Source organism: Heterodontus francisci, chromosome 5 (genome assembly GCF_036365525.1).
Source record: "Heterodontus francisci isolate sHetFra1 chromosome 5, sHetFra1.hap1, whole genome shotgun sequence".
Lineage (NCBI taxonomy): Eukaryota > Metazoa > Chordata > Chondrichthyes > Heterodontiformes > Heterodontidae > Heterodontus > Heterodontus francisci.
In genome coordinates this window covers 39,247,664-39,270,675 of record NC_090375.1, presented here as the reverse complement: position 1 = coordinate 39,270,675, position 23,012 = coordinate 39,247,664, and the positions used below count along the sequence as shown (strand labels likewise).

The following is a 23,012-nucleotide window of genomic DNA, read 5'->3' as shown; positions in this document are numbered from 1 at the left end:
GCTAATTTGCAGTCATTTCAAGGTTAAAGTGTCTCAATCTATCTGTAAGCGTTGTCTTGCTGCCTGACTTTTAAAGGGATACATCTTATTTTTATGCGAGTTTTCAGACAGGCTCAGTTCCAGAAAAGTCAATGAAACTGCCATAAAAAATTGTTTCCTATTTGCTGTTGAGCCTGTTTATGCCGCAACATAATGCTACATTTCCCGCAGCATGAACTACTGCAATATAGTTTAAAGGTGAGACAACCTTGAAGACCCTAATCTTCTGTAGAGTAAGTGATGCCACATCAATAATGTCGCTGATCAAGGCGAAGGATCTTAGTACTGGAAAATGGAATACCTATTCTAGGATGTCATGTGCGGTGTGGCCTCTCTGAGTGACTTCACCAATCTAATGCCAGCTAATGCCAAAATGGGCATACTTGTGTGATGCCAGTCGGCAGAGGCTTTCACAGCATCACTGTGGGCTTGCTTTGAAACCAGGCAGTCACTTTACAACAATGACTTGATTAGGAGCACCAGGCAGTACTGTACAAATCAGAGAATGATAACAGCAAAGAAACAGGCCATTTGGCCCATTATGCCTGTGCTGGTTCCTTGAAAGAACTATCCAATTAGTTTCATTCACCTGCCCAGTCCCAAGAGCCCAGCAAATTTTCCTCTTCAAGTATTTATCTAAATCACTTTTGAAAGTTATAATTGAATCTGCATCCACCATTCCAGATCATCATAACTTGCTGTGTAAATAAAATTCACTTAATCTCGCCTCTGATTCTTCTGCCAATTACATAAATCTGTATCTAATGGATATCTGCTGCCACTGGAAACAGTTTCTCGTTATTTACTCATGATTTTGAACACCTCTATTAAATCTGCCCTTGACCTTCAGTGCTTCGAGAACAACCACCTCAGCTTCTCTAGGTCCTCCACAAAACTGATTTTCTGCACCTGCAGTACCATTCTAGTGAATCTCCTCTGCACTCTCTCCAAGGCCTTGTCATCTGTCTTAAAGTGCGATGCCCAAGCAGTGATTTATAAAAGTTTAACATAACTTAATTGCATTTCTACTTAAAGGATCCCATATGTTTTTAATAATGATCTGTACCCACTTTAAAATTGTACCATTTAGTTTATACTGCCTCTCCTTAGTCTTCTTACCAAAATGTATCATTTAACACTTCTATGTGTTCAACTGCATTTTTAATCGGTCCGCCCATTTCACCATTCAGTCTTCCTGAAGTCTGTTACTATCCTCCTCACTGTTAACTGTATTTCCCAAATAATACCTGGAAACCCTTACAATACAAATCATATGATTAGTTCTGAAATATATTCATCTGTAACATAAGTATCAAAATATTTTTTTAAATATAAGTAAGAACACATAGTCAGTCTTAGCACCAAGCCAATTTCATGGGCTGAATTTTATGAGTGCGTTGCACTTTGCGGCGATGCACTCTAAGAACAGCATGCATCCCGTGCGGACGCCCCGTCCCTGAGCCCCCGCAATATTACGTGCAGCGGCTCATTTAAATACGTAGAGGGGGCGGCCTCCGCATCCCCGGCAACGGCATCTGGTGCCACCGTGCAGGCGCCATTTTTAAAGGGCTTTAAACCCGCACAACTAAATTTAATTGTTGAAGGGTAAAGATGAACGATTTTTAATACATTTAAAAATAAATGATGGAGGTCCTTCCCCAACCCCTCCCAAATGGTCATTTCAGGCAATGAAAGGACAATCAGTTGATTGTTCACATACCCGAACTTTCCCCCACAACCTTCAATCTTCTGCCCTTCAACCCCTTCCCACCATCCCCACATGCAATAAACATTGATTTCCCCGCTCTAAAGATTTAATTACTCCCCCCTCCCCACCAGGTTCTCGCCCGCAACTCCATACGGAGTTCCGAAGGCACGCTAAGGCCGAATGGAGGCTGTAACATCGGAGTGGGATGGCCGCTGCCTGCAGGTATTTGCATATTTTAATTGTTCATTTCCACATGCTGATGAAGGGCCCATCGCCAGGCGGCTGGGGGGGGGGGGGGGGGGGAGTTGCAACGAGGTCCCACCAGCGTGGGTTATATGAGGCGTGCCCTTCCCGGCATCGTGGGGGCGAGGCGGGCCTCTCCCCGCAGCATTTTACAGGCCCCCGCGCTGTGATCCGCGGCGTCAAGGGACCGGTAAAATTCATCCCCATCTGTTTAGCATGCTGGCTATTACTGGGAAGTAAACATGAATATCGTGTTATCATTACTTATTTATCATTTTACATTTTAAAAGCCGATATTCACAACATCATAACGTTGGAATTTTAGCTAACGGATCTAACTTCTCAAGATTGATGACTGAACTCACCGCTAGGCGTTCCTTGAACGAAAAAGTTTGCCTATTTATCAGATTAGCCTAAGAGGAGAGAGCAAAACTTAGTCAAGACTGGGAAGGAGCCCGCCTCCCAAATTGATCCAGTATTCTCTCCCAATAGTTTCACCAAGCAACAGCTCCAACAGGATAGTGCAAGTGAAAATAAATATCTTTTTAATTTTCTTCATTATTGTTCCACCAAATTCCTGATTTTGTGTAGCCTCATTTGTGTATGGATTGTACTTGCAGTGTCAACCTGGCTCAGTGCTGGCATTCTTACTTCTGAATCAGACGACACTTGGGTCGATGACACATCAATGCAGAACCAAGGGAGTGCTGCACCATCAGAGGTTCTGTCTTCTGGATGAGGGCCTGTTTGCTTGGACAGGTGGACATAAAATATAAACTATTTGAAGAAGAGCAGGAAGTACTCTCAGTGTCCTAACTAATACCGATCCTTCAATCAAAAACACCAAAATGGAAGTAATTGATGATCTATTTCTTTTGGTGCCTGTGGGATATTCTTGCAAGCAACTTGGCCATCATGTTTACAAATATAACACAGTACTTTTGGATAAGCTGAGACCACCAGCAGGACAACATAAATGCAAGTTCTGTACTCAATACCATTGGAGAAACTGTGTCGTGTATTTAAAAAGTATGGCTGTTTAATTGCAGGAAGATAGGTCTGACACGAGAATTAAAAACCTACCTTGAGTTTAAATATGTACAAACAAAAACTAGCATTTATCAAGGTCCTTACCATGCCACTGAAACATCTTAAAGATCTTTACCTTGTTTGGAATAGAATGGTTTTTTGCTACAGAAAGAAAGAACTGGCATTTATATAGTGTGTTTTATGACCTCAGAACCTCCCAAAGCTAAGGAGGGACTTTTAAATTGCAGTCACTGTTCTAATGTAGCCAAAAATAGAGGCGATTCTGCAGCAACATCAGTTACTCTGTTTTCTTGCTGTTATTGAAGTACGGAGAAATGATGGTGAGAGCACCAGGAGAACTTCTTGCTCTTCTTTGAAGAATGGATCTTCAATGCACTCTTGAACAGGCCAGAATCTCCACTTAACATTTCATCCAAAAGACTACCTTCCACACAGTCACACTCCATCAGCACTCCATATAATTCATGCACTCGAGCCCTACTGGAGCAATCTTTGGCTCTAGAACTGAGAAGACTACCAACTGAGACATGGGCAGGATTCTGGCCCCAAAATAGGGGCAGGAATAGAGGCAACTGGGTGGGAATGGAGGCAACCAGCCATGGAATTTCCCAATGCTGGCTGGTGTACCAGTTCCCCGCTACAGTCCCAACTCCTGGCCATTTTCCTGGAGGCCGGAATGAGCAAGCAATGGCTACCCACCTGCAAGCAGCAGGTAGCTTGTTAAGTCAATTAAAAGGTCAATTTAAGGCCATTGATTAGAGCCCGACTGGAATTTTCCAGTTAGCCTGCAGGACCCCGGCATACAGAGCATGGCAGATCCCTGGAGGCGGCCTCCTGATGGCAGACTGGTGCAGCCAATGATTTGAACTTCCCCCAACCTACAACATCCGCAGCCACCATAACTACCTAGCCACAGCTGCGGCCACAGACTGCCCTATGGAGGAGTTTCCATTCCAGAATGGTGGTCCAGCAGCTGTAGCCATTTTTAATTTCAAACATGTTAAAAGAGGCACCCTCTCTCTCTCTCACCTGCAATGGCAGGCTACAGCTCTTTCAGTGCTGAAGGGCCTCCTACTGGCCCTCCTGCTTCGAGAGCCTGCCTGCTGTCCTTAATTGGACAGTGAGCGCATCCACTGGCCACCAATTGGCCATCCAGAAAAATCGATGTCAGGACCCACATTTGATCCCAACCCAAATGGAAAATCCTGACCTTGGTGACAGAATATTGTGAATACCAGGCAATAACTCAAGTGATCTTTGTCATCAGGTCCTGTAACTCATATAATAATTTAACACTGTGATTAATACTGGATTTGTTTTTAATATTCAGTTTTGCTAGAGTTGCTTCAGTTCCTCTCTGGACGGTTGAGGGGAGATTTGATAGATGTATACAAGATTATGACAGGTTTAGAGAAGTCAGACAAAGAAAAGAAGTTCTCATTAGCTGATGGTATAAGGACTAGGCGACACAAGATTTAAGGTTTTGGACAGGAGATACGGGGCAGATATGAACAAAAACCTTTTTATGCAGCAAATGGTAATGACTTGGAACTCACTGCCTACGCGGGTGGTGGAAGCAGAGACAATCAATGACTTCAAAAGGAAATTGGATGGGCACTTGAGGGAAATAAACTTGCAAGGCTACGGGGATATTGCAGGAGAATGGGCCTGAACCGGACTGCTCTGGAGAGCTGCCATGGATTTGATGGGTTAAATGGCTTCCTTCTGTGTCATCAAGACTCTATGACCTAACACCCTAATGTGTAACCCAGACAATGGAGTCAATCATGATTTTCATCATGTTTGTCTCATGCGGGGCAGCCTATGAAATGCCAGAGGAGGCAAATACATAGATAATTTATTTTGTAGGAACAAGTTGAGGGAAATTAGTGAAGGGAATGAAAATTCCCTCAGCTCTACCCCAATAATGGGCCTCAGGTTTAAGAACATAGGAAATAGCCATAACGCCCCTCAAACCTGTTCCACCGGTCAAGAAGATCATGGGTGAACTTCTAAATCAGCTCTACTTTCCCACCCTATCCTCACAACTTCAGAAAACCATCCCTATTGTGTTAATATGATAGTTCTATCTCTCGTAGCCTCTCTGGGAGTGACACTGTCACTTCAATGCCAATTCTGTCAAATGAGGAGCAGTTTTCTGCTGTTGGTCCATACCCACTGGGACCAGGATTGAAACATTTTACCCTACCCTTACAGCCTATATATTTTTAACACAGCAAAAGATTGTTGGTCACAGAATTAGATTGGTACCAACAAAGCCTGTGAAGTAATGTTACTTTGATGGAATAATTTTCCTCTCACAATCAATAACTTTGCCATCAGCCAAGCTGATTGTAATCATAATCTGTTCCACAGATATAGGTCAAGCAATAACTAATGGAGTCAAAGTCATGTTTACTAAGAAAATGAACTGCCAATACTGCCCATTATACTGGTAGAGATAATATGGAAAACCTCAAAAGGCTGCAAGTCTTAAGTAAGAGCAGTAAAAGCTAGAAATGTACAGCAGGTTGACCAGCATCTGAAGTGGAAAACATGGGTTAGCATTTCAGGTTAGACCTGTCATCAGAACGTCAGGGCATACCTTTAATAATAATTCATCTTTCTCTTTCAGATGCTGCCTGACCTGCTTTGCATTTCCTGTTGTTATTTATACTATTACTCATTTTTCAGACACAAAAAACCTTCTGAAAACACAAATTAATTTGACTACTCAATGGTTGAGTCACAATATTCTACATACACATTAGCATACACTAGCTGGCTGATTCCACAAAAGAAAATGCCTTGTGCAAATCCAGTACTCTTTCTTTTCCATTCATTTAAAATATATATTTGTTTCTATACAGATATAACTAAAATTAATAAAATCCATATTATATGTATAACATATTGGTATGACTTGCATAAAAATTGGCATTATCCAATATACAAGTCACTATATAATAACCATTAGGATAACTGTCATTAAGCTACAGGAACAACTGTAGATAAATAAACATGGATAAACTAGAGATGTAATGACACAAGAATGATTAATTAAAACGTATCTAAATGAAACATTAATAGCTAGCATTAATTATATAAAGTGTGACAATTCTTTGTGACAGTATCTCAAGATCTCTCACCAATTAATAAAACTCAAATTTATATCAATAATAATTAAAGGCAATATTCTGAAACATTATAGTGAGTGTAACGTATATCTTAGACATGTTCTAAACAGTTCCTGACATGACCAGCATCCATCTTATTCTTGGTTCATTCACGAGTGGTCAATTGGTCAATTCCATTACCAATGAACTTCAAAAAATATTCAAATGGTTTTACACTTTATATTGACATGGGAGTTAATCTGATTGAGAATCATGTGTGTACATTTAGCATGTACAGCTGACTACAAAGTTTTACTTCCCTACACTATTATAACGTATAGCAGTTGTGAAAAGAATGAGCTTCTGTTTGACACATGCTGCCAAACTCTCAATTGTTTCCTAAACTGCTAATTTACATCCGGTAGAAAAAGAAACACAGACACATATGGTAGAACGTTTAGTAGATACTTATCTTTTAACTGTGCTACTTAGTTTACCATCCTGGTGTAAAATTACTCGTTATAGATCAACACTGACGTAATGAATAAATATCAATTATATTTACTATGAAGTCCATTTGCACAGATTACAAACAAGCATTTGATATTTGGAACATACCAAATCACATGAAGTATTAATACTCATCATAACATTAAAGAACATTATGATGAGGATACTGTGCAATGAAATAAGAATTTCATTTAGACAATCCGTTTCTATGCTGGGTATTTCTAGGAAATGCTCTGGATTGTCATGTGTAATGCATCTATAGTCACAGAAGGAATTTAATATTCTGCAAAATGCAGCATAGTTACTTTATGTACATAACAGATTTGCAATTAGTATTTGCGTGTTAAACCATTTTACTCCTGCAGATGAGGCAACATGATAATTCAGCCTAATATGTGAAAGCATCTGGATAGAACATCTTAATAAATGTTGACTGCAATTTATTTCAACGCCAGAAGCCGTGGTGAATTCTAGCTTCTTAATAGATGCAGCAGTCGCATACACACACATATATATATATATATACATATCAAAAATTAAATGTCAGCCTCTAACCACAGCTGGCATGTCTCCCTGTTGTCTTTGTATTCAGTTGCAATGAATTTACCTGCAGATTTTATACTGTTTATTTTGTTCTCCCCAGACTAAATTTGCAAAAAAAAATATTTAAAGGACTTACCGAATCTGATGAAAGCTGAGCCAAAATGGCGAAGCTGGAGAAACGGTCACACTGGCATTTTGTACGTGACGAGTCAATGGGGAACGTCTTGCAGCCGCGACTCGACCAGACCCCCTGTACGGCAAAGCTGACAATTCCCAAAAGACAAAACACATATACACATCTTTAAATGAACAGCCAAAATAAATGCAACAAATCCCATGCAGGCACCAAAACAAAAACACGAACAAAAAATGCAAAGCTCGGCAATGCATGTGAAACATCCAAGTTTTTTTCCCCCCCACAGGAAAACTGCGACGTACCAGAATTATTCCTCTCCACACACAACCAGCAACAGCGTGAATCCCCTTCCCAGACCAAAAATTAAAAGTCAACACCAGATACCCCACATTCTGCATACGAGAGAATAAAAAAGTAACATTATGAGATGAAAAATGCAGACAATTCCGGTCTTCCAGTTCTCTCTTTAACAGGTTCGGCTATTTTACAGAAAAAAAATTGTATTAATGTCGATAACATTGTGTGTGATATCGGAAGGACGGCTCCCCCTCACAAAACGGCACGAAAATGTTATAAGGCATGCAAAATAATATTCAAAAAGGCAAACGATTCATCCCTTTGAATGGAAAACACCAAAAAAAATTAAAATAAAATGCAGCAAACACCAGCTACCTGAGAGCCGGCTTTCAGTTTACTTTGCTCCTTCCCCCCTTCCCCCCACAGGTTGTCCAGGCAATACTAAGATAGCTATCTTTTTGGAGATTATTAAACATCTCTTTACATTTCCTTTTTTTTCAAAAAAAAAAGCTTATCTGAAAACATGCCAAATAATTTAAGTATTGTAGAGTCATCAATTCAACAAACAACAAAAAAAAAGTGCACACCAAACCTGTTTGCAAAACAAGAACACTACAGCTCCATTTCCAATAGCACAGACTTAAAACATAAATGCCACTGCAACAGTGTTCCAAGGGTTTGGGAGCTACACAGAAAAGGAAGCAATGAAAGGAGGGGGGAAAGAAAATGCACTGGAGAAAAGCGAGTATGCCATCATTAAAGTGATGAGTCAAAGAGCGGGTGACAGATTTGGCAACAACTCATGGCAAAGGAGCTTTAAAGCTTTATGGAGTGTACATGATTTCTTTATATAAATAATTAACAAATAATTTACGTCTCAGTAACAGTGCAAAACTGAAAATTTAAAAAGTCACATTGCAATTTAGGGATGAATTCAAATTAAAATTGCTGCAGTTTCTCAGATCCAAGTTGTTCCTGCAAGAACAAATTTTGGGTTTAATGACACCTGTCTCTTCCTGAAATAGATGTGTGAATATTCAGTGGGACACATTGTTCCTCTGTGCTTGATACAATTATCATGTTCAATATGCCTGAAGCCATAACAACAAAGATAGTTCCTTTAAAAAAATACATTTCAGCAACTTTTAGTTTTTAAAATTTGCAGAGTGAGGAAAATATGCATTCAGTCTCAACATTTGTGCACATAAACATGCATGTGTTTTGAGTTGTGAGGGAATCATGCCTTATTTTTGCAAATCTCGGAGGGGGTATCTGAACCCATGTTCCATGTTAGTCTACTGTATATGTGTCCTAAGCAGTCTGTAAAGGATTTACTTGCAATATCAAACTGAACATTTACGCTTAACAGAGCTTCCACATATTGCTGTCCAGAATTGGACAGGATTTATGCAGTGACGAGGAGAGGGATTATCTCTTGAGTTGAGGTTTTCCTTGTTGCTAATAAATTTTCATTGAAACTTTATTTATCTTAATGTGTGGTAATTCTATGCCTGGTTCACACTGTTGAAATTTCAGGATCACCCATTTAAAAAAAAATCTGACTGGAAACTGGCAACCACAGAGCAAAAGCCATAAAAAAATCCCAAAGATTTATCCTTGCACAGTAACAGATAAAGTGATGGTAGATATGTTGTGTGTAATTGGCAGTATTGGTGAGCCAAGATCAGACTTGCAACTGAATAAAAACCACAGAAAACCAATACTGAAAGTAGCATTGTCACGGTATTGTTGTAGGTTCAGTTGTCAGAACAGTCTCGTCTGGCAACTTTACCTCAAAACTGCCAGCTGGATATTGGACTGGTATTACTGTCACCTGATTTTTGCAATTTCTTATTCTGGAAAAACATTTCATAAAATTAAAAAATGATGGCTTCACTGCATCACCAACTGAGTAACTGACTACTTTCTTCATTGTAATTTGTTCTTTGAACACCAGATGCTAATTTCTATACCTCTCATACGGCTGAAATTTATACTCCCGCCGCTGAAATCGGCGGTGTGCTAAAACAATGGCGTCCCGTCTGCGCGTGCAGACTGCACGCCAAAGAGCCACCGCAATCCTAAACATGGTGGCCCGTTTAAATAACCAGCGTGGACCACTCCTCCCCCCAGATAACATGGAGGGGGAGGGCTGTCCGTCCCCGGCAATGGTGTCAGCTGCCTGTGTGCAGGCGCTCACGCCATTGTTAAAGGGCTTTGAGCCCCACTGTTCAATTTAACTATTTAAAGAGACAGTTAACAAAATATTTAAATACATTTATTTTGCCCCTCTCCCAATCCCCAATAACCATAACATTAATTACTTGCCCTCTCCCCCACAAAACACTTACCATGACCACCTGACCTTCCCCCCCCCCCACAAAGTGCATAAACTTTAACCTAAAACCCTTCCCACCATCCTCCAGACCAATGATGTTCCTTTGACCCCGTTTTACAACCCCCCTACCCCCCCACCCATACCATGAAACCTACCTCCTCCCCCTCCTAACCAGTGTTCCACCTTGTTTCCCCGGACGGGGATCCGAAGGTGCAGGAGTGCCAGGCAGCAGCACGAAGATCGTACTGGGACAGATTAGATTAGATTAGATTAGAGATACAGCACTGAAACAGGCCCTTCGGCCCACCGAGTCTGTGCCGAACATCAACCACCCATTTATACTAATCCTACACTAATCCCATATTCCTACCAAACATCCCCACCTGTCCCTATATTTCCCTACCACCTACCTATACTAGTGACAATTTATAATGGCCAATTTACCTATCAACCTGCAAGTCTTTTGGCTTGTGGGAGGAAACCGGAGCACCCGGAGAAAACCCACGCAGACACAGGGAGAACTTGCAAACTCCACACAGGCAGTACCCGGAATCGAACCCGGGTCCCTGGAGCTGTGAGGCTGCGGTGCTAACCACTGCGCCACTGTGCCGCCCTTAGATGGCAGGAACGCAAGTCTAATTAATTCATTGATTTTAATTTATTTAAATGGCAGTCCCGTCACTAAGCGGCGGGGTGGGGGGGAGCCGCCACGAGGCCTCGCCGCCGCCGGCAATATCGGGCAGGGCCGTCCTGGCGTCGGGGTGTGTGGCAGCCCGCTCTTGGAGGCACTTTCCGCACGCACCCCCCCCCCCCCCCCCCACCACGACCCCTGACATCGGAGGTCTGTAAAATTCAGCCCACAGTTAATAAGCACTCGGCATAATAAATGTGGTGCGTTGTGATAGTTAGTGACTAGTTACATAGTGACGCGGGCTATGGACAACGCTGGAAAACCATTTCAAGAGTGACAGTGTTGTGTGTGTGCTGATGTGCTCAATCAGGGTGCCATTGTCTGGTGGTTGTTGCTTATGACTAGTCTTGGACAGTTACCATGTGCAGGGGACAAGAGGTGAGACTTATATGGGGCTGCTATTGGTGCTGGTGGTGGACCAGAAACAAGAATTAGCTTTTAAATATTTTTTCTTCGTTTAACCTTGAAGAGTTGGTGATTTCTTTTGCTAACTGGGGTAATTTTTATAGTGCCTCTATCAACATTCACAATTTATGTCCCAAATAATGATGCACCTTCACCTCAAGTCCAAAATAATGATGCCCCTTTTAAGTGGTACATGAAAGGAGCTTAAATACCCTTTATAAGTTGTTTTGTAAATCCCACTGTTACATATAGTCATTGACTTCATTATTGTTTCATATTTTTTATCCCTAGGATCCAACAAGATCATGCCTCCTTTACTCCCCCTAGGTCAGCCACAGTAACAGATCTCTTACCTGTCACTTTACTGCATGCTGTGTGAGAAGCTGACTCAGATTGCTAGTGGGTGGGAATATACAACTGCAGTCTGATCAGCACACCCACATGCAAAATGGTAGTGCTAGTAAGGTAGCAAAGTGCAAATCTTTTTTAGATTTGATTTTTTAATTAGACTTTTATATTTGACAGATTTTTGGTGGGAGAAAGGCAATATTACTACCAAGATCACAGTAACTATTGCACACAGCCTATTTAACTCTTTATTGCAGAAGCATTTGAATACCAAATTTAAATTTTAACAATATATTACAGCTCAATGAGTATTACAAACTAAGAAATGGATTGTTGCTGTTCTAATGGCCCAATAGGTAATAGCACTATGTGGCTGAATCCTAGTAAACAGGGAAGTTACAGGTTTGATTCTTGGGAAGAAGACTTGAATTATATAATTCCTCATCATGTTGTCAAAATGTCTCAGGACACTCCGTATAACTTTTGGAGTGTAAATGTTAACCAAGACAGTAATGGGATTTTGCAACTGTCCCCCTAAAGTTAATACTGGAGGATATGTATACAAAGACAGGATCAGTTCTGAGCTCAACTGTTACTGTCCCTCATAAACAGTCAATAGCCAACTGTCTTTCATTCAATACTTAGGCAAACACATGAAGAATAGGCACTTGGATGCTGAGATTAGCCTGCCCTAATGACATTTCTTTGCTTTCTTTTAAGAGCAAGAAAATAATGACACTGAATTCAGCTAAGTCAACATCCCACAGTAGGACAGGCCATGAAAGGGAAGCCAGAGGCACATGTAGCAGCAAGCATTCTGAAGGCTTCAAGTAATAAGCTTATGATGTATGATGTATGATGATGTGATTAGATAAAGATTCACATCCACAGAATCCTCACATCATAAGTTCCAAATCTTCTTGGAGGTATGCTAAGGAATGGTCAGTAAGAAGTCAAAATCAGAGACAGACCTCCTTCACCCTATCATAGCCAACTAACATCAGCGTGCATAGAAGCCTGCGAGCAGTTCCACTCCACTCGTCTTTTCAGGCCAATTGACTAACATGTGGCAGATTTAAAGTAAGACAAGAAAAACACTGAGTCAAAAAAAAACTTTAGTTAAAAATATTTATGTCATTAAAGTCCAGTGGTTTAGTGGGTATATATACTTTGTGATGTCATACTTAGCCATACAGTAGCAGTGGGTCCCTGGTCCATTCCCAGTTTTGTGTTGAGTTTTATCTGCCAGGGCAGAAATTGGAGCGCCATAGTTGTCTTCACTCCCCAATAGAAGGAGGAAAAAAAAGACACCCGAGTTTTACTCTGCGACCCCTGCACGAAAATCTGTGTGCATAGTTGTTGGGAGGGAACAGTTTCAAGGTCATTCGTCATTCTGTCTGTGATTGAATAGCTCACTGATATCAACTATCTAAGCTCAAATGGCTACTGAGCAAGGGTTGGTGATGCCAGCACCTTTAAATAAAAAAAATTCTCACTGACTTTAAAATAACACCTTTAATATAAATGCAATCCTATAAGAATAAAAAGTGGTAAATGAGCATACACTTACCCCTTCAAGGCCCCTTCCCCACCACATGCTAAATTTGATCAGCCAAATAATGGAATATGAATTCTACAAATGAAGAAATATCACTTCGACTAACCTTGTAATCAAATGATGCAAAGCTGTGAAATAACAATGAAGCTGTTTCCCACTGTGCTGTGTGTCATTCATTTAGTGCACGATCAATCGAGGGGAAAATTTACATAAATAAATAATAAATCAATGAAATAAGTCAATTACAATTCCAAAAAGAAAATCACTATGATAATTTTGGTAAATCACTGCTATGCTCTCATTTCATTTTAAATGTCAATCATTTACCCTGCTATATTTCACACATACATATACAAATAAAAACTGCAAGAGGTCCTACAAGCAAATGCAATTCACAACCTACCCCAGTATGAAAATGCACTATTAGTAAAAAGCTAACATGGTTCATTTCAAATGAACCATGAAATGACTTCATTTTATGCTACTGCATGAAAGAGGATTCAATGCAATCGAGAATAAAAATACACTGAAGGGCACTCTACAGTGCTAGCCAACTCCTTCACTACATAGACACAACTGCCTGATTTGGCCTTTTATACCAATGAAGATTTCTGAGCCACAATAAAAATCACAGTTTTGACACAATTAGAAGGGAATACATGCATTATATAAAATAAATCCTACTTTGCTCTGTTCTTCCTTTTCTTGATCTCCAGTAAAAGTGAAGAGAATGTTATTTAGAAAGCAACCATTGCACAATTCATATTTTAAGAGCAATTTTTAAATAAAATTACTGGTTCCACACAGTTGACCTCATTTTAACTCACTCAAAACCCATTCACTTTCAAAGTTAAAATTGGGCCTATTGTTTTCACTCTCTTCCTTTGCAAAGGTTTGCCTTCCACTCAGCTACTGCCTGGAGCTTAATGGTTGGAAGTTGAAGGCACAGAATGAATGATTCTTAATCTGTGATCTGGGAGCATGACTAAGAGCGGTCTTTTCACAAACAAAATGATAATCGCCCATGAGATTTCCTTTTTACCCTTATAAGTAAAACAAATCATAGTGCAAATGTGTAGATTGTGTTCTCTGTCCCTGGACATGCGTCATCTGAATATTGATTTTGGTTGAAGAATATAGGTTGAAACTATTGACTTAGGATTTGCAGAAGTGTTTAGTAACAGCCTGGATATATCAGTTGGCACGTTATACTTATTGTTTGTTCCTCCAGATTTTTTCTTTTCCTCCTCTGAATGTGCTGACTTATGAAGAGGTGTAGTTCCACAAGTGCTAGCCGCTTTTCATTACTTTTCCCTATTGAGCTTGGACAGGAAACATAGACAGACAACTGTGCTACAGGTGGCATCATTAGCGAGCTTGATTCTGTTGTTCAATGTCAAGCCAGGCACACACTCTAGTTGCCATCATTATATAGTGATCAAGAATGAGATGTCTGGCTAATTTCCCTTCTCTCAAGTAAGGGACACTTCGATAAACAGCCAGCTAATGTTTGTTTAGCAAGCATAGCCTAACTTTTGTATCTGAGACCTTTCTGGACTGGATAAAGGCCACACTAAGCAGTATATTTATGAATAATTGGAGAAAATAAGAGAAAATAATGTTTCTTACAGCCTGAAAAATGCAGTCAATATTTCTTCTTTCTATTACACTTGAATTTGAGTTCATTTTTAAGCAAGAAACCTTTTTCCACACACTTAATGCAGGCTACATACAGCTGTAACATCTAGGTCTCTCTTTTTAATTGAGGACACCTTTGCGCCAATTTTCTACTCATGTTCATCAGTGAGCAGTATAACTGATTATGTAGCAGCTCAGTGCATAGGTACATGTTATGCAGTGGATCCCTAAGGTTGACCTAATCATATTACTTTTTCATGATTATCTGCAGTTGTGTAAGATTTATTCCAGCTTAAAAACAAAAGGTATACAAAACCTTATTTATATAGCACTGTTAACATAGAAAAATGTTCCAGTAGATACATATGCTTCTTCTTGAAGATTTAGATGCCTATTTACATCTCCGTAACTTTGCCCCACTTTGCCCCTGCCTCAGCCCATCTGCTGCTGAAACCCCAATTCATGCTTTTGTGACTTTAGGCTTGACTATTCCAATACACTCCTGGCTGGCCTCCCACATTCTACCTTCCATAAACCTGAGGTCATCCAAAGCTCCACTGCCTATGTCCTTACTCACACCAAGTCCAATTCACCCATCAGCCTTGTACTCGTTGACCTACATTGCCTCCCGGTCAAGCAATGCTACGATTTTAAAATTCTCATTCTTGTTTTCAAATCCATCCATGGGCTCATCCTTCCCTATCTCTGTAATCTCTCCAGCACCACAACCTTCCGAGATGCCTGTGCTCATCTAATTCTGGCCTCTTGAGGAGCCCTGATTTTAATTGCTCCATCATTGGTGGCCATACCTTCAGCTGACTAGGTCCAAAGCTCTAGAATTCACTCCCTAATCTCTCCGCCTTGCCATCACTCTTTCTACCTACATATATATGAACGTATAAATTAGGAGCAGGAGTAGGCCACTCAGCCCCTCGAGCCTGTCCCGTCATTCAACAAGATCATGCTGATCTGATTGTAACTTCGACTCCAGATTCCTGCCTACCCCCGATAACCTTTCACCCCCTTGCTTATCAAGAATTTATCGACCTCTGCCTTAAACATATTCAAAGACTCTGCTTCTACCGCCTTTTGAGGAAGAGAGTTCCAAAGACTCACGACCCTCTGAGAGAAAAGATTTCTCCTCATCTCTGTCTTAAATGGGTGACCCCTTATTTTTAAATAGTGACCCCTAGTTCAAGATTCTCTCAGAAGGGGAAACATCTTTTTCACATCCACCCCTCAAGATCTTATATGTTTCAATCAAGTCACCTCTTACTCTTCTAAACTCCAGCAGATACAAGCCTAGCCTGTCCAATCTTTCCTCATAAGTCAACCGTTAATTCCAAGTATTAGTCCAGTAAACCTTCTCTGAACTCCTTTTAAGATGCTCTGTAAAACCTACTCTTCGACCAAGTTTTTAGCCATTTGCCCTAATACCTCTTCATGTAGCTTGGTGTCTAATTTTGCTTTATAATGCTCCTTTGAAGTGTCTTGGGACATTCTAATGCATTAAAGGCACAAGATAAGTATAAGTTAAATAAAAGCAAAATACTGCAGATGCTGGAAATCTGAAACAAAAATAATAAATGCTGGAAATACTCAGCAGGTCTGGCAGCATCTGTGGAGAGAGAAGCAGAGTTAACATTTCAGGTCAGAGACCCTTCTTCAGAACTGACAAATATTAGCAATGTAAAAGGTTTGAAGCGAGTAAAGTGGGGGTGGGGCAAGAGGTAACAAAGGTGAAGGTGTTGATAGGACAAGTTCACAGAGAATAACTGACCAGAAGGTAATGGAACAAAGGCGAATGGTATGTTAATGGTGTGCTGAAAGACAAAGCGTTAGTACAGAGAGGGTGTGAATGACTGTAAAGCACAGAGCACTCCAATCACAAACATAAAAAAACACATAAAAAAAACAGTGGGGAAGCACAGTGGAAACAAACTAAATAAACTGAAAAACCTAAAATAAAATAACCAAATAAAAAAGGGAAAAGAAAAAAAGAAAAAATAGTGACAATGCAGATTTGTGGCTGAAAGCTCATCTCAGGGTCAAATATGACACCAAGGTTGCAATCAGTCTGGTTCAGCCTCAGACACTTGCCAGGGAGAGGAATGGAATGAATGGTAAGGGAGCGGAGTTTGTGGCTGGAACTGAAAACCAATATTTAATATTGCCAATATTTAATTGGAGCAAATTTTTGCTCATCCAGTATTGGATGTCGGTAAGCAGTCTGACAATTTAGCAACAATGGAGGATTCGAGAGAGGTAGTGGTGAGGTAGAGCTGGGTGTCACCAGTGTATTTGTGAAAACTAATGTGTTTATGGATGGTGTCATCAAGGGGCAACATGGGGATGAGAAATAGGAGGGATCTAAGGATGGATCCTTGGGGGAACACCAGAGGTAATGGTGCAGGAGCAGGAAGAGAAGCCATTGCAGGTGATTCTTTGGTTATGATTAGATAGATAAGAATGGCACCAGGCAAGTGTAGTCTCAGCTGGACAATGGTGACGAGCCGTTGGAGGAGGATGGTGTGATCAATTGTGTCAAAGACTGCAGACAGGTTAAGAAGGACAAAGAGGGATGGTTTGCTTTTGTGACAGTCACATAGGATGTCATCTGTGACTTTGACAAGAGCCATTTTGGTACTGTGGTGGGGTGCAAACCCGAGCGAAGGGATTCAAACATGGAGCTTCAAGAAAGATGGGCACGGATTTGGGAGGCGACGACATGCTCAAGGACTTTGGAGAGGAAAGGGAGGTTGGAGATGGGATAGTAGTTTGCAAGGATGAAGGAGTCAAGGGTTGTTGTTTTGAGGAGAGTGTTGATGATGGCAAATATGAAGGAGAGACACAAAACCTGAGGAAAGAGAACCGTTAGCAATGTCAGAGAGCCAGGAAGGAAAGTTGGGCAGTAAGCCATTTAGTGAGAATAGGGTCGAGAGAGCAGGAGGTGGGTCTTAAGGACAAGAAAAACTTGAATAGGGCATGAGGGGAGATAGGAGCGAAACTAGAGATGGAAACTAGTTCAGGGCTAGGGCAGGGGGAAGCTTTAGAGGAGGTCTGGCCCAGTGGGCGAGGTGAAGGGAGGAAAGTGACAGAGGCAGCTGATCAGATGGTGGCAAATCTTGGTGACAAAGAAATCCATGAGCACCTTGCACTTGTCGTTTGAGGGTGAAGGAGACAGGGGAGAAGGGTTTAAGAAGATAGTTTGCAGCAGAGATAAGAAGCCGGGGATTACATTTGCATTCCAGGATGTTCCTGGAATAGTGAGCAGTTTTCGCAGATGAGAGCAGGAGATGATAGTGCTTTATGTGGTCCAGCCAGATCTGGTGGCGAATGGGTAAAGCTTTTGTCCACCAGATCCATTCAAGTCTGCGTTCCTTGAACATAAGGGAGCAGAGATGTGGGCTGCACCAGAGGCAATGGCCAGGAGTGAGAGAGAGAAATGGTTTTATTGGGGACTCGGATATCGAAGGTTGAGGTCAGGGTGTGGTTGAGCAAATCGGTAGCTGCTGAAATGTTATGGTGAATGGAGGGTCAAAGGCTAGACAGTTGAGAATTTGAGAGTGCATTTCTAAATGAATTGGGGGACAGTTTTTTCCAGGGGCAGATACAGAAAGAAGCAGAGTTTGGAGGGGGAAGCGGGATGTGGATGGAGGGCGATACAAGGAAGTGATAAGAGATGGCCTTATCAGTGATTGATACAATGGGGACAGTGAAGCCACGTGAGATGGCAAGTTCAAATGGGTGGCCGTGAATATGGGTTGGGGAATTTACATGCAGGGAGTGATTAAGGGAGATTAAGAGGGCAGGGAACTCGGGGAGAGAGAACATGATGAATTGAGATGGATGATAAAATCATCTCAGATGAGAAGCTGCTCAGTACAGAGGCTGAGGGAGGAAAACAGTGAAGATAGGTCATTGAGAAAGTGGCATGGTACTTGGGCGAGTGGTAGAGAGCCAGAACTTTAAATGAGAGGTGAGAGGGGTGGAACAAGATGGAGCAGAGGAGGAGAAAGTGCCAGAGGAGTAAGGGGACAGACCAAAGTGAGATTTGGTTATAACAGCCACACCATCACAACGATCTGGGCAAGGCAATGGCTGAAAGGTAGAGGCTGACAGGGAGGCTTCATTTAGGGGAAGGTGTCATTCCCCCCCTCAGCTAGGTTTCCATGAAGGCCATGATGTCGATGCAATTATCCACAATAAGCTTACGGATTGCAAGGGCTTTGTTCCCGAGAGAACAGACATTCTGGAAGGGGATGCAGAGAGAGGCAGTGATAGCTAGACCACTAGCAGAGTCCACAGGATCAGCACTGGAAAGGGTGAGTTGGACAAGGAGGAGGATTGGCAAGATCAGTCAGCAGCTGGTGCGCTGAGTGGGATGGTGAATGAGAGTGTACAATAGGCAGTTGGGGTTGGCTGCTTGTGAGGAGGTAGTGACGAGTGCCTTTGGAGAATCCTAAGAGAGGCACAGAGGGAAGCTGCAGGCTTACCTAAGAGGGAGTCTAAGTGGGATGGTGGCAGCAGAGTAGAGAGGTCAAGGAGTAGAGAATTGGGCAGGCAAAGTACCCGAGAGGTAAGAAATGAAAGGAGTCATAATGACAGAAGAGAAGATGGGTCAGAGGGAAAATAAGTGGAGAGGGAGGAAAAATAATAAAGTGGAAATGGAATTGATGGGCTCAGGTCTGGAACAGAAAGGCTCTCAATGAATAGTGAATTGTATGTGAATGGACTATACAAAATCACTTCTAGGAGCTCCATAGTATATTTTAGACAAAGTAATAGGCATATAGGTTTCTTATTGAGGATTATAAATTGTTGAAACTTTAGCTTCATGTGAGATTACTGCCTAGTAATTACCCCAAGATAACCATTTTTTTTTCTGTCATCCAACCCTCCAAAAATTATCTTTCCACTCCTTTTCTCTCCCCACTTGCACTCTCCAGCAGGGTTAATTGGAGCTGACACTCTGGCCCATTTTTCTCCTCTGAATCCTGGGATTCTGAAGTCCACTATTGTGTTGCTAATATAGCTCTGGTTGATAGGTAGCTCAGGAAAAAGATAAACCCTTGGCCTACAGGTCTTCAAGGCTGGTTACCACACTAGGCAATACATCTTTCAACTGAGCCACCAGGGCTGCTTAAAAAAAAAATCACTTACTTTTGAAACTACTGCACTCTGAGGCTGCCTGCTTGAAACCGCAGTAATGTGTTCTCATTCATTTATAGCCTGACCCCATTTCCCTGGTACAAGGATGAACATACAGGCTCATTGCTGAGCCTGTCCCTGGGAAACAGCAGAGGCCAATAGGATTAGCCATTTGAGAATAGTGGGGTTGGAGGGGGTGGCGCGGGGTGTGGAAACAAAAGCCAGAGAGTCAATTACTAGATTAATGTTATGCCATTGCTTATTCACTGTTGTCTTCTATTACCAAGAACACCAAAAGAAATTTATTTTCCCACTGTTAATGAAGTCAGTGCTATACACAATGGCCGCCAGTTGCCTTTGATTTAGTTGATCTGGGTCACGGTGATGGTACTGCTACAATATTTGACCTATGCGTGCATAAACTAATGGGGAATAAAAATCATAACGTTTCAAGTCCTGCTAACTATGCACCATGCAGTACAGTGTATATATCAGCTGAGTTCAGAATGGGGCTGTGCTCTAATCCCTACTTAATCTTTTTGCACTCACTGTTGAGGCTCAGATATAAAGAAAAGCCACACGGATAGAAGGAACAAATCAATGAAGGAAGGAATGAACTTGGAGAGACATCAGAGGGTGATGAGCGCCAATATAGTCCTATCCCAGCAATGGACTCTTTTCGAAGAGGAGGGAAAGAATTGGCAAAACCGGACAAGAGACACAAACAAGAGAAAACTCACCAAATGAGAATGAGGAGAAAATAACAGAAACAATTAGTAAAGAACGTGGGAACAGCACAATATTTGCGAGGGCGAATGAAGTGACAACTATTAATATTGTTTCAATGAGTTCTGTTAAACAAGGAGCACCTGACTCAACACTTAATTCATGCTCAATATAACCACAGTTATTAATCTCAAAATAACCTGTATTAAAACATTAATCATTTGATCCAGGAGCATTAAGCAAAATCACATACATAATGGTTGAAATAAAAAGAAAAACCATGCTTACTGGAACTCTGAAATAAAAAGAGAAAATGCTGAAAATACAGTGCTACCATCTGAAAGGGAAAAATAATGTTTGCTTGCTAAAAGCTAAGCGAGTTTTTCCTAGTGAACAGCTGAGCCATGCAGACTGGGAAGGTCGAAAATTCAATCCCTAGAGTAACCTGACCTGAGCACCCTGGGAGAGAAGGGAAAATTGGACATGATTCCCATTTCTGGTTGTTAGAAGTGTGGACTTGAAATGAGAACAAGGTCAGTGAGATCACCCCACTGTCTCTAATTATTGGAAATGTGGAGTTAACATTTCGGGTCAGTGACCCTTCTTCGGAACGTTAACTCTGCTTCTCTTTCCACAGATGCTGCCAGACCTGCTGAGTGGTTCCAGCATTTCTTGTTTTTATTTCAGATTTCCAGCATCTGCAGTATTTTGCTTTTATTATATTGGAAATGTGGATGTTGGTTGAGGATAAGATTGTGCTCAACTCAGGATATAACAAAGCTTGTAAGAAAGGAAATACCTTACATGTTCTCCATACGGATTTTCAAAATAGGCTTATTGATAAAATTAAGACAAACAGGGTTAAAGTTCTGATAAAAGGTCACAGATCTGAAATGTTAACTCTGCTTCTCTCTCCACAGATGCTGCCTGACCTGCTGAGTATTTCCAGTACTTTCTATTTTTATTGAAGGGATTGTAGTATGAAAATGGTTAGAAAATACAAAGTATTGAATGTTTGAAGTTTTTCCAAGTTCACTCCCCTGCTGACCATGCCAGGGGTATCTATAAAATATATAATATCTAGACTTGTATATAAGGGGTACAATGTCAAGATTATCAGAAGGCACAAAAATATCAGTTAACTAAAGAGAGGATGTAAGTGGCTTCACGATTTCAACTGGTTATAGATAGCAGATGAAATTATGCAGAGAAATATGAGTTCATACATTCTAGTACATAGGAATTGTTAGATGAAAAAATACTAAGGTCATCTAGTTCAGTTTCTACCACCCTGGTAGTCACATGATACCGTGTTGATAGTGTTGTTGACTAATCATAGCAATCAATCTCCAATTAGTCTACAAAAGACCGAGAAATGACACAAGGTAAATCCCAGTGATGGAGAGCATTGGGAACTATATGCTTGGGAACAGTTGCATACTGGTTATGTTACTGGATTAATAATCCAGAGGCCTGCACTAATGATCTGTAGACATGAGTTCAACTCCCACCACTACAGCTAAGAATTTAAATTCAGTGCATTAAATAAACATGGAATAAAAAAACTAGCATCATTAATGGTGATTATATATAACCACCAGCTTGTTGTAAAAACTCATCTGGTTTAGTAATGTCCTTTAGGGAATCAGAACTGCCATCTTTACCTGGTCTGGCCTACATGTGATAACAGCAGTTGATTGACTCTTAACTGCCCTTTTTGAAAAGGTTTAGCAAGCCACTCAGTTGTACCAAACATTGCAAAGTATAATAATAAAACCAGATGGCATGGACCTAGGCATCAGATTAAGACATGACAAAGGCACATCAAGTCGGAAGACCCTGAAAAGTCTACATCTGGGGACATTTGTGCCAAAATTGGGACAGCTGTTCCACAGACTAGTCAAGCAACAGCCTGCCAAATTTGTACTCCCAGACTATGTCCTTCAGCACTCGGCCAACTTGGTCAGCAGTGGTGCTACCGAGCCACTCTTGGTGGTGGATCATACCTTTCAGTCAACATGACAGACTCCACCATCGCCATCTCCTGGGTTTGTCATTTCTCATCAGCAGGACAAACACACCAGAGGTGCAGCCAGAGTGGTTATGCAGTCAGTGGGGAGTAACTTTGAGGGTCCTCAACATTGACTCAAAACCCCATAAACTCTCATGACATTAGGTCAAACATGGCAAGGAAACCTCCTCCTGATTGCCACCTATCACCCTCAGTTAGTGCTCACCCTGACTCAATACTCCTTCTTGTGGAACAGCAGTTAGAAGAAGCACTGAAGGCAAAAAGGGCACAGAATGTACTCTGGGTGGGGGACTTCAATGTCCATCACCAAGAGTGGCTCTGTAGCACCACTACTGACTGAGCTGGCTGAGTCCTGAAGGACAAAACTGCCAGATTTGGCTTGTGGCAAGTGAAACATCGGGCTGAATTTTATGCCGCCCCAGTGGGTCGGATGGTGACGTTGGGGTGGTGTAAAATTGACTGGGAGGCTCCGGGAGGCCTATC

At 41.4% G+C, this 23,012-nt stretch overlaps 1 protein-coding gene across 11 annotated transcripts in view; it reads right to left on the bottom strand.

Moving 5' to 3' along the window:
• adgrb1a (adhesion G protein-coupled receptor B1a) overlaps window positions 1-23,012 on the bottom strand; it is a 684,782-nt gene that overhangs the window by 179,015 nt on the left and 482,755 nt on the right. For all 11 annotated transcript variants that reach the window (XM_068031354.1, XM_068031357.1, XM_068031358.1 and 8 more), the window contains one exon: window positions 7,346-7,472. In XM_068031354.1, coding sequence (XP_067887455.1) covers window positions 7,346-7,472 — 127 coding nt within the window. The remainder of the gene's footprint in view (window positions 1-7,345; window positions 7,473-23,012) is intronic.